Source organism: Bison bison, unplaced genomic scaffold (genome assembly GCF_000754665.1).
Source record: "Bison bison bison isolate TAMUID 2011002044 unplaced genomic scaffold, Bison_UMD1.0 scf7180017864518, whole genome shotgun sequence".
Classification (NCBI taxonomy): Eukaryota; Metazoa; Chordata; class Mammalia; order Artiodactyla; family Bovidae; genus Bison; species Bison bison.
In genome coordinates this window covers 8,524,340-8,537,105 of record NW_011495071.1, presented here as the reverse complement: position 1 = coordinate 8,537,105, position 12,766 = coordinate 8,524,340, and the positions used below count along the sequence as shown (strand labels likewise).

The 12,766-nt window shown below is 49.6% G+C and overlaps 1 protein-coding gene across 1 annotated transcript in view; it reads right to left on the bottom strand.

Annotated features, from left to right (window-relative positions):
- Positions 1 to 11,245, bottom strand: part of NLRX1 (NLR family member X1) — a 16,703-nt gene extending 5,458 nt beyond the window's left edge. Inside the window, exons 1-5 of the mRNA XM_010830459.1 lie at positions 10,832 to 11,245; positions 10,204 to 10,273; positions 9,639 to 9,727; positions 8,476 to 9,095; positions 7,284 to 8,099 (exon numbers count right to left, since the gene is read on the bottom strand). Of these exons, the coding sequence (XP_010828761.1) occupies positions 7,284 to 8,099; positions 8,476 to 9,095; positions 9,639 to 9,727; positions 10,204 to 10,273; positions 10,832 to 10,901 (1,665 nt within the window). The 5' untranslated portion in view covers positions 10,902 to 11,245. The remainder of the gene's footprint in view (positions 1 to 7,283; positions 8,100 to 8,475; positions 9,096 to 9,638; positions 9,728 to 10,203; positions 10,274 to 10,831) is intronic.
- Between the last annotated feature and the right edge of the window lie 1,521 nt (positions 11,246 to 12,766).

The following is a 12,766-nucleotide window of genomic DNA, read 5'->3' as shown; positions in this document are numbered from 1 at the left end:
TGAAATTTAAAAAGACGCTTACTCCTTGGAAGGAAAGTTATGACCAACCTAGATAGCATATTCAAAAGCAGAGACATTACTTTGCCAACAAAGGTCCGTCTAGTCTAAGGCTATGGTTTTTCCTGTGGTCATGTATGGATGTGAGAGTTGGACTGTGAAGAAGGCTGAGCGTCGAAGAATTGATGCTTTTGAACTGTGGTGTTGGAGAAGACTCTTGAGAGTCCCTTGGACTGCAAGGAGATCCCACCAGTCCATTCTGAAGGACATCAGCCCTGGGATTTCTTTGGAAGAAATGATGCTAAAGCTGAAACTCCAGTAGTTTGGCCACCTCACGCGAACAGTTGACTCACTGGAAAAGACTGTGATGCTGGGAGGGATTGGGGGCAGGAGGAGAAGGGGACGACAGAGGATGAGATGGCTGGATGGCATCACTGACTCGATGGACGTTGAGTCTGAGTGAACTCCGGGAGTTGGTGATGGACAGGGAGGCCTGGCGTGCTGCGATTCATGGGGTTGCAAAGAGTCGGACACGACTGAGTGACTGAACTGAGCTAAACTGAAGGGGTCATGATGATCTACCCCTCACACTGTATATGCAAACATCTTAGGTGAACTTTATGTAAAATGCCAATATATCATTTTCCTTAAACATAGCGATTGATGCAAAACAAGATTTCTCAGATGACCTGGGAGGATACTGGGCGTCACCTCATGGGAGATCTTAGCTTCAGTACTTACTTATGATCTTATCAGTGCTATTAGGTCTATTACTTGTTCAGTTGAGTTCAGTTCAGTCGCTCAGTCGTGTCCGACTCTTTGCTACCCCATGAATCGCAGCACGCCAGGCCTCCCTGTCCATCACCAACTCCCAGAGTCCACTCAAACTCATGTCCATCGAGTCAGTGATGCCATCCAGCCATCTCATCCTCTGTCGTCCCCTTCTTCTCCTGCCCCCAATCCCTCCCAGCATCAGGGTCCTTTCCCATGAGTCAACTCTTCGCATGAGATGGCCAAAGTATTAAGAGTTTCAGCCTCAGCATCAGTCCTTCCAATGAACACCCAGGACTGATCTCCTTTAGGATGGACTGGTTGGATCTCCTTGCAGTCCAAGGGACTCGAAAGAGTCTTATCCAGTCTTAACACAGTTCAAAAGCATCAGTTCTTCGGTGCTCAGCTTTCTTCACAGTCCAATTCTCACATCCATACATGACCACTGGAAAAACCATAGCCTTGACTAGACGGACCTTTGTTGGCAAAGTAATGTCTCTGCTTTTGAATATGCTATCTAGGTTGGTTATAACTTTTTTTCCAAGGAGTAAGTGTCTTTTAATTTCATGGCTGTAGTCACCATCTGCAGTGATTTTGGAGCCCAGAAAAATAGTCTGACATTGTTTCCACTGTTTCCCCATCTATTTCCCATGAAGTGATGGGACTGGATGCCATGATCTTCGTTTTCTGAATGTTGAGTTTTAAGCCAACTTTTTCACTCCCCACTTTCACTTTCTTCAAGAGGCTTTTGAGTTCCTCTTCACTTTCTGCCATAAAGGTGGTGTCATCTGCATATCTGAGGTTATTGATATTTCTCCCGGCAATCTTGATTCCAGCTTGTGCTTCTTTCAACCCAGCGTTTCTCATGATGTACTCTGCATAGAAGTTAAATAAGCAGGGTGACAATATACAGCCTTGACGTACTCCTTTTCCTATTTGGAACCAGTCTGTTGTTCCATGTCCAGTTCTAACTGTTACTTCCTGACCTGCATATAGGTTTCTCAAGAGACAGGTCAGGTGGTCTGGTATTCCCATCTTTTTCAGAATTTTCCACAGTTTGTTGTGATCCACACAGTCAAAGGCTTTGGCCTAGTCAATAAAGCAGAAATAGATGTTTTTCTGGAACTCTCTTGCTTTTTCCATGATCCATCGGATGTTGGCAATTTGATCTCTGGTTCCTCTGCCTGCTCTAAAACCTGCTTGAACATCTGAAAGTTCATGGTTCACATATCACTGAAGACTGGTTTGGAGAATTTTGAGCATTACTTTACCAGAATGTTAGATGAGTGCAATTGTGCGATAGTTTGAGCCTTCTTTGGGATTGCCTTTCTTGGGATTGGAATGAAAACTGACCTTTTCCAGTCCTGTGGCCACTGCTAAGTTTTCCAAATTTGCTGGCATTTGCCTATTTTATAAGACTTGTTCCCTGAATTACCATGTGACTGAGCTTCAGATAAAATTAATGATTAGACAACTTGAAAGTGAAAGTTAATCACACAGTCTCGTCTGATTCTTTGCAATCCCATGGACTGCAGCCTGCCTGGCTCCTCTGTCCATGGAATTCTCCAGGCAAGAGTGCTGGAGTGGGTTGCTCTTTCCTTCTTCAGGGGATCTTCCCTACCTGGCCGAGTCTCCTGCATTGCAGGCAGATTCATTACCAACTGAGCCACTAAGGAAGGCAAGGCAACCTGAAATACTGATCAAATATATAGTTCTATAAGATGAATGACTGTAAGTTGTAACTCTAGATATGGGACGAAGCAACAAGAGGAAATCATTTTCTGGATCATAACAGACTAGTAAGACAGGCAGGTCAGAGGATTTTGGCTACTGTTAATAAGGCCTAGTCCGGTAACAGCACACTGAGTGACTCATCAGTGAAATCCTTGCCTGAACCTGGGAATGAGCAGTCCTAGTTCCCTGGAACAAATTGGTCACAAACTGCCTCCCAAACCTTGATCAAAATTAAGACTGAAAGGGAAGAGATTGTAAAATAAAGAATGTTGCCCACTACACAGTTCTACAAAATCAAGTCATTAGCCACTGCAGTTGCTGGCCTACAATAACCTTGAAAGGAATTCAGGGCAAAGATCAGGATGAGGCAATTTGTGCTCTGGTTAAACTGACAGTGAAAGTGAAAGAGGAGAGTGAAAATGCTGACTTAAAGCTCAGCCTTCAAAAAATGAAGATAATGGCATACAGCCCCATCACTTCAGGCAAATAGATGGGGAAACAGTGGAAATAGTGACAGAGTTTATTTTCTTGGGCTCCAAAATTACTGCAGATAGTGACTGCAGCCATGAAATCAAAGTTCGCTTGCTGCTTGGAAGAAAAGCTATGACCAACTTAGACAGCGTATTAAAAAGCAGAGACACTCCTTTGCTGACAAAGGTCCGTCTAGTCAAAGCTATGGTTTTTCCAGTAGTCATGTATGGATATGAAAGTTGGACTATAAAGAAAGCTGAGCATGGAAGAATTGATGGTTTTGAACTATGGTGTTGGAGAAGACTCTTGAGAGTCCCTTGGACTGCAAGGAGATCCAACCAGTCCATCCTAAAGGAAATCAGTCCTGAATATTCATTGGAAGGACTGATGCTGAAGCTCCAATACTTTGGCCACCTGATGCGAAGAGCTGACTCATTGGAAAAGACTCTGATGCTGGGAAAGATTGAGGGCAGGAGGAAAAGGGGACGACAGAGGATGAGATGGTTGGATGGCATCAGCTACTCGATGGACATGAGTTTGAGCAAGCTCCAGGAGTTGGTGATGGACAGGGAAGCCTGGTGTACTGCAGTCCATGGGGTCACAAAGAGTCAGACATGACTGAGCGACTTAACTGGACTGAAACTGACAGAACTGGTCCTTAGATATTTTTAGGAGAAATTTTTATGAACCTGGATTCTTGCATCTTTCCATACTTAGGAAAGCACTAAAACCATTAACTAAGATGTCTGTTCCTCATGACTAGATGGGGCTTCCCTGGTGGCTCAGTGGTAAAGAACCCATCTGCCAAGCAGGAGATGTGGGTTCAATCCCTGCGTCAGAAAGATCCCCTGGAGGAGGAAATGGCAACCCCCCACACTATTCTTGTCTGGAGAATACCATGGACAGAGAAGCCTGGTGGGCTACAGTCCATGAGGTCACGACACAGCTGAGGCAACTAAACACACGTAGACATACACACATACTCCCTTCAGCAAAACAGTATGTGTACTGGTCTCCCTCTTTACCTCTGAAATAGTTCTTAGAACTCTCTGAGAGACTGTCTCCCAAGTTATAATCCTCGGATTGGCTTGAATTAAAATTTCCATTTCTTTCTTGGATATGTTACGGAACCATTGACCGAAGCAGCCTACCTTGACCAGAGCGATGATGACCACTTGCATGAGTTATCTCACAGTAGGAAGCCCCAAAGAGGAACATGGTGCTGCTGCCAAAAACTAACCTGGAAAATCTGGGAGGGGCCAAAAGGAGGGAGGAGATGCCAGCCCCATAATATTGGCCTACTAACCTCCCAGAATCCGCACACTGGAATCCATCTTGGCTAAGAGACACACAAGCCACTTGGAAGGACCCTGAGTCAGACTAAATATGGGCCAAACAAGATGATTGACCAAAGACAACCCAGAAATTAATCTCATCACCGTAACACCTGCGACTGTGAGTCACAGCTCAGAGCAGTTCCGCTTCTCCCCACCCCCTTTCCTACTGCTCTCTGCCTGGACGTCCCTTCCCAATAAAGCCTCTTGCTTTGTCAGTATGTGTCTCCTCAGACACATACTGACAATTCATTTCCAAGAGTTAGACAAGAGGCCCTGGAAAGGGTCCTCCCTCTTGCAACAGATGGACAATTGACTAATTTTTCATTGACAGGCCCCTGCCAACCACAGTGCCTTCATCACAGCCTCTCACTCACTCTGCTCTTGTCCTCTCTGCTTCTCTCTCTCTCTCCTTTCTGTGTTTTTGATACTGCTAAGATTTTTTCTCCTTCAAAGCTATATCCTCTTCCTGGAGTGTTTTCCCCCTGTGCTTCTCCTGGTTAGTCCTGCAGGGATCAGATTAAATGCCCTTCCTACAGAGTGGCTTTCCTTATCCCCTTAAATCAGGTCCCCACCTTACACACGTCCACAGCACCTGGAACTTGGCTTTCCAGGCACTTCACAAGATTTCTAGTCATATGGCTAGCTGACATGTTTGTGTTGAGACTGCATGATCAGAAAAGACAAAAACCTGGGGTTCTGTTAGTTTTTTTCCTCCGAATCTAACACATTGTCTAGCACACAGCAGGCACTCAAATATCTGTCGGAAAAAAACGAATGTTTGGGAGGTTGGTGACATCAGCTCCCATGTTTGCAATGGTTCTGAGAAGAAAGGACCTCCAGCCAAAGCCACGAGGTTGTTTTGTGGCACCTCTTCTACTGACGTGCTGCAGTCCATGGGGCTGCAGAGAGTCAGACACGACTCTCTGAGCAACTGAACAATAACCTCTAATGCCTGCCTTTTTTTTTCCACTTGTTACAGGCAAGGTTCTCACCATGGAGGGTAGAGTGTCCCTCCCCCAACAATCATCTGGAGACAAGATACGAAAACAGTCACCCTGGGAAGCTGAATCAGTAGGCTCATATAGACACAGATGGGACCCAACCTCTGCTAGGCAACCCTCCCTCCAAGAGGGGCTGGGGGTGTGGTGCCCCCTCAAGTAATTGAGCAGCTTTCTGAATCCCGTCAGGAGACCACAACCTCACTGCAATCCAGATGAAGCAAGTACATCCTCAAAGGGGTGGAGCAGCCCCAGCAATGGCCATTACTTTCCTGCCTGGGTTGATGCTGTAAGAAGGGATGGGCTGCCTGAGCCTGTTTATGTTTAACAGCAAAAAAAAAATTTAAGCTTTTTATTTATTTTTATTATGCTGCACTGGGTCTTACTCTCCGCATGTAAAACCTTAGTTGCATCATGTAGGATCTAGTTCCCTGACTAAGGATCAAACCTGGACCCCCTGAATTGGGAGGGTGGAATCTTAGCCGCTGGACCACCAGGGAAGTCCCTAACAGACAATTAAATAGCACTTACTATGTGCCAGGATCTGCAGATGAGGACATTTAATCCTCATATTGGGCCAATGATACAGATACTTTATTTTTCCAGTTTCGAGTAGGAAATGGCAACCCACTCCATTATTCTTGACTGAAAAATTCTATGGACGGGGGAGCCTGAGCAGGCTACAGTCCATGGGGCTGTAAAGAGTTGGACATGACTGAGTGAATGAACACACACATTATTCCCATTTAACAGATAAGGACCTTGAGACACAGGGAGATTAAGTAACTTGTACAAAGTCACACAGCTAGTTAAGTGGCAGAGCCTGGATTTGAACCCAGGTAGCTGTGTTATTGGAGAAGGAAATGGCAACCCACTCCAGTGTTCTTGCCTGGAGAATCCCAGGGATGGGGAAGCCTGGTGGGCTGCCGTCTATGGGGTCACACAGAGTCGGACACGACTGAAGCGATTTAGCAGCAGCAGCAGCAGCTGTGTTATAAAATCCCTATTCTTAACCCTGACGTTTTGCTGCCTATAAAAAGGAAAACTTGTTAAAATTTTGTCCACTTACCAAGGCCCTGCTTCCTCAAGATAGGTAACTGAAACATTTCTACAGAGGACTGGGGTTACCAGCAAAGCACCACAGCTTCACAGAAATATCCAAAGTACATCTGTAAAGTTTAGCAGAAAAAGCACAGGATTCGGAACTATAAAACCTGCACTCAGATCCAAGTTATTCTACTTACTGAATGACCTTGGTCAAGTTACTTAGCCTCTGCGAGCCCCAGTTTCCTCATCTATAAAAAGGATTATAATAGTGTTTCATTTACAAGGCATCCGGCAGACATCAGCTGAGAGTGGATATTTCTTCCTATCAAAAACTTAGTGCATCTGCACTGCTCACAGCACAGTCCTCGGGCCTGTAATTTGGTTTCTGGAGCGGACCTGCACCCTGGACGGACTGTCCTAAATCAATTACCAATGCCATTTTTCCTCCTGGTATAAATGAATAAAATGGCATCTGCTTTATAAACCTGTCTCTGGTGATTAAGTTAGGATGAGACATCACTCCCAGAGTCTAATCGCCTCTGAGGAATAGATACAATTGGGTTTCTGGACCTGCAAAGGACAACCCTAAACCTAACCCTAACCCTGGACTGTAGTGACCCCTGCCGCCCAGCAACGAAGACTAGGAAAGATATTAAACCACCCCCCAAAACCTATCATCAGAGTTACGGGATTGTTATTAATAAAGTCCTTGCACCCTCAGATCCCCCTCCAAGCATTCCCCAGCCTATGGCTTCTCTTTCCCTCTTCCTTATACCCCAATCCCATTAAAAGCCAGACTGCCCAGATCTGAAACAGAGCCAAGAAGGAGATTCACAGTTATGCAGGGAAAACAGGTTCCTTCTGGGAGAGGAGCAGGGGGTGAACAGGGAGGATGGGGACTGGCAGCCAGGGGTCCTGGGGCTGTTACCTTGAGCAGGTTGAAGAGCAGCGGCAGGGCCCGCAAGGGCAGCAGCTTGGCCACGATGCCCAGGACCAGGCTGACATCCTCCCCGACACGGCCCACGAACTCGGCCACTTCCTTGCCCACCCTCTGCAGAGTTGTCTTCCTCAAACCCAGCACGATGTAGAGGGCAGCCAGGTATTCCTGCATGGCAGGCACAGTGAATACAAAGGTACCCGTGTGTCCTGGCTCCACGCATGGGGCCAGAAAAAACCGCAGGGCGTCTCGGCGGAAAACATGCAGCAGCTGAAACTCCTCTTCTGTCTGGACGCCGGCTTCCAGGCAGCCACGCACGTCCTCTTCGGAGAAGTATGTCTTGCGGGAGGACACACCCTCGTAGGCCAGCTTGCCCATGGTTCGGGCCGCATAGGCCATCAGGGACAACTTGGAGGGGTCAGTGCTGTCCAGCATCTCCCCACTGAAGTTAAGACGCAGGAAGCTGGTGTAGATGCTCGTGAGGGTCTGGCCGGCCGGCGTGGGGGCATGCAGGAAGTGCAGGGTGGCACAGACGAGCCAGCAGTAGGAGGGCAGGAAGCAGGCAGCGGCGATCTGATGGTGCCCCTCCAGATTCCGGGTCAGCATCTGCACCAGGTGGTCACGCTGAGCCGGCGTGACCGATACCCCCCCAGCTCCGGGCCCGCAGTCTGGCTGGTTGAGGCGGAGCTGGAAGTAGAGCTTCTGGAGGTTTGTATCGGAGAAGCCACAGATCTCTCCATAGCGGCCTACGTACTTGCTGGGGATGCGGCCGATGGCAGAGGGCCGGGTGGTCACCAGAATGCTGGCCTGGGAAGGGCATGGTGGAGGGTTAAGAAAGACCCTGGTGTCCTCATTGCCTCACTTGCCAGGGAAGAGTCCAAGGGTGAAGATGATGATGACCTCAGTAATAATAACTCAGACTTATGTGGACCCACTATGATCCAGGGCACCGTGCTAAGCCCTTCATATGCAGCATCTCATTTGATCAACGCAACTCAAGGACAGAAGGAAGTGGAAGCCTGGAGAAGCTACTGACCAGCTCAGTCCCACAGCTTGGAAGCAGAGGGGCAGAATTTGAACTAACCCAGAGCCTACGCTCCTATGTATTAAATATGTGGACCCAGAACGCAAAAATCCTTAGGGGGCAAGTTAGGGACAGCAAATCGGGGCAGGGCACACTCACCTCAGGCAACATGTATTTGCGCAGCAGGTTGATGATGATGGCAGCTGGCGCCTCTGGCTTCTCGGGGTCACTGCAAAGCCCTGTGCTGGCCAAGGAGAAATTGAGGTTGAGATGCTCCAAGCCGTGGAGCACAAAGAGCAGGCGGGAACCGGCAGCGGCCATCAGAGGCAGAATCTCCTTCAGGGGAGTGTAGCGCTGGGCTACAAGTTGGCACAAGGAGGCGGGAGCAGGGCCCAGGGATGACAGGTCCTCACAGGAGAAGGGAATGAGCAGCTCGAAGGCTGGCAGCCGCCCATAACACCAGTCCAAGACCATCTTGCGCACCAGCGTGCTCTTGCCTGTGCCCACAGTCCCATAAAGCACCACCGTCTGCACCCGGCGCCCACAGGCATCTGGGTCAAAGAGCTGAGACAGGGCTAGCGGGGGGAGCCCAGCAGAGGGTGGCTGATGCTCCAGGGCCAGTTCAGCCAGTGGGCGCAGCAGCTCATCAGGGGTGCTCTCACGGATCACAGGGTCGACATGGACTGTGTCTAGTGCAAAGGTCGGGCCAAACTGGCGCTCTTCCCTGGGCAGCCGACTGAACCACTCGGCCAGGTTGTGGCGGTGCCGCTGGAGAGCTTCTGAATGGGAAGGCAAGAGGAGAGAGGGAGGTCAGGGAGAGGGGCGGGGAAACGCGAGAGCTTAGGGAGACCTTAGAGCTAGGGTCAAGCTGCCGAGTCAAGACACGACATTGGGAGATGCTGGGGTCCAAAATGGTGCTGGACACACAGGACTCCCTCAGAATGTCCAGGAAGTTCAGACCCCTGTGACAGGAAGTAGGGAGCCATGGGATGAGTGATGGTGAGTCTGGGCTGACTGGTTGCATGATTATCTGTGCATGATCTTCCCTGACAGCTAGAGGCAGTGTGTTGAAGGGAGGGATGATATGTCCCTCCCAGTGCTTTGTACATCGTAAGTGTGCACCGCACAAGTGTCGCAAGAAGGGGTACACAGATAGACAGATAATGAGGCCAGGGAGAGTGGGTCCACGGATGGCCGATGGTAATGGGTGCTCTATACCACCTTCCTGCTTGCTTCTCTCCCCACCATCCCCGACCCCATCACACCCCCTGGGATCCCAGAATCCCCTCTCCTCAGGCTGACTGAGAAGCCAGTCCCTTTACCAGATGCAGCAATGCCCCGGAACAACTGTCCATGCCTCCCGGATGAAGGACCATTGCCCACTGAGCTTCCATTGTGGCGTATAAAGGCCCTGTGAGCAAAGAGAGGGGGTGAGCTGGGGCTTGGCTGTTGGGCTCAGGCTCCACAGAGGCTCAGAGTCCAGTCCTGCCTCAGCTGATAGACTTCTGGCTTCCTGAGATCCAGCCCTGACCCTGGACATCCAAGTCCAGAGCCTCATCTGATTCTCTCACACCCTTCCCAGGGCCTGAGGTATCGCCCCTAGCCCTCCAGCTCCCCGCTGCTCCCTGCCTGCCGGGAACTTAGGCTGGCCCCTACCGGATTCCGCCCACCTTCCACCAGTTCTTCCTCTGGCTGACCACTGTGACTTGCACCATGGATGATATAAGCCAACTTCCTCTTTAGGTCTAGTAGCTGACTCTCTACGCTCTCTACCCACCGGGAGACCAACCTCTCCCCAGGGCATCAAGCTCTCTGCAAGTCCTGACCCTTCCCAGGCTACTCTGCTGTGTCCCGATGTGTCCTAAAAGTATGACACCAAGGCCTCACCTCGGGGACCCAAGAGGGCGCTCCCCTTTAAGGGGCCAACTCCAGTGAATCAGGAAGGGGATACGTTCATCTACAGAGAGAAAGAAGAAGGAAGAAATAGCATCAAGAACTCACCCACATTAGCTCAACAATACACAAACCCCCATATCTACGTCAACCCCCCTCATCATTTGCTCTCATAGCATCACGAACTGCCCCTTTGCAGCAGTTATTATATTTCATTATGTAATTATTTCATTAACATTCATTCACACACCCATTCTTCCATGAGAGCGGGGATTACATCTGTTTTGTTCATAATTATCTACTTAGAACTAAGCACAGGGTCTGTCTAGCACACAGCAGGCACTCAATAAATATCTGTTGAATGCAAAATTAAATCAGACCAGTGTTCCTGGGCTTATGTAGCTACAGGGACCCTCAAAGATCTTTTAGTTCGACTCCCTTAGTTTAGGATGGGAGAAAGGAAGCTGGGGAGGTGCAGTGACTTGTTCAAGGTCAACAGCTAAAGAATCACAGAGCTGGGACTAGCACACCTGGTGTGTGGATCCCTGCTCTACTGGGGGTGCCGTCTGGACTCTGAAGATGAAGGGAGAGTTGGAAACAGAAACCCCTGCTTCCTGCTCACCTGCTGGCTGGAGTACTCTTCTCAGACCAGGGCTCCAAGAGGCCCTGGGCAAATGGCAGCCCCACCTCATGGCAGGAGAAAAGATCAGAGCCTGCGGGACTGAGCACACTGCCTTCTAGCCTGTTCCCCTGTAGGAAAAATGGTATGAATGGACCCCACACACCCCAACTTTCCCACCCCACCTCCCCGAGCAGGCCAAAGGGTGGCCTTCCTCCTCAAGAGAACATTAGCTTTTACTTAAGTGTCAGTGTCACCAAAGCCCCAGCCTGGCCTTCAGACCTCCCTCCTCCACATCCCCCACCTGAGTGATCCCATTTTATCTCCTACCATCCACTGCCTCTACCCTATGGCTTCATGATCGCCTTTCTCCTGAGTTCCAGCCTAATGAACTATTTAGCTGTCCTTTAAAAAAAAAAAATTATTTATTTTGGCTGTACAGCAAAGCATGTGGGATCTTAGTTCCTTGACTAGGGATGAAACCTGTACCCCCTGCAATGCAAGCGCAGAGTCTTAACCACTGGACTACCAGGGAAGTCCCCCTTGTTGCCCTTTTCTTCTTTTGCTTGGCTTCCAGCAAACTCATAGGAGTTCTGTGTTCATGTTCAGAAGCTTTTCCGAGCCAACAATTCCCAGTAAAGAATCATCCACTCTCCTCTCAAGTTTTTCTGTAGCTCTCAGGTCCTTTTAGCTGAGTTTTAATAGTTTGACCATTTTATCTTCTCTGTGACTTTTATCTAACCTGCTTTTCAGGCTGGCATAAATAATAGATAAATGAACAAAGGACTTGCTACTTTGTGTCTCCATATGGACATCCTGCCTGTGCTTCAAGATGCATGCTTGCAGAACTGAACTCAGCAGCCCTCCTCCCTGTTCAGTTACTTTACCGCACATCTTCCCAATCACATGATTTCTTCCTGAAATCTGACCCCTTTGTCTTCAAATTCTTCCCTCCTCTTTTATCCACTGGAATCAGCCCGCTGGCCAGTTCCTCCTCCCCATTCTTTGCCAGCCTGTTCCTGTTGCAACATCCCTCCCACCCCTGTGGTAACTCAGACCCTCCCCAGACTTCCCGGGACCCCTCTTCTCTTTACCTTCTCTCTGCCTTCAGTGCCATTCCATTCCCATCTCTCATCCCAGCCACTAATCGCCTCCCTAAAATCCTAGGTTGTATGGAGTCCAAATACCTGACCCACAACTGCTATTTTTCTGATAATGCCCCTGACCGGTGCCTTATCCACCAGGCTTTCCGAATCTTGCTTGCACTTTACTTTGTTCATACTCTTCCATCAGCTTGGAATGACCTTTCTCTCCTGCCAGAATCCTACCCAAGCTTTTAAAAACTGCTTAAAGTCCCTCTCTCCTGGGCAGTCTTTCCCCATCCCTGAGCTCCCTTAAATGAAGCACACAGCTACTTGGCAGCCGGTCTCCACTGGGATGTGGCTCCTTAAGGGCAGGACACACTTAGGGAGAAGTGGGTGCACTGGGCCCTCTTGCCAGCAGGGCCATCCTGTGGAGGTGCAGGCTGGGGCTCAGACCTGGAGTCCCGGTTGCAGAAGGGTTAAGAGGCGGCCCTGGCAAGCTAGAAAAGCTTGGGGAAACTAGCTCAGTGGGAAAAAATCAGACGCAGGGCCTCTGATTCAAGATGGGACTCGTGGTGGGGGCGGCGGTGGGGAGGGTAACTTTCGGAGGATCACCCCTGGTCTCCAGAGCAGTGAGAAAAGAAGAGGGCACCGCAGGAAAGGTACCAGGTCTGTGCTCGCACAAATCCAGAGCTCCTCCTCTTAATCGGGGACCCCAGCTTTCCCTGTTTAAGTTGGTTTCAGACCCAGGGGGAGAGCCCGCCACAACGGCCACCATTCAGCGCACCGCTGCGTCCTACGCAACCCCGGCAGCCGGCTCCTTGCGGCTCCAGCCCAGCCCCACCCCGCCCCCGCT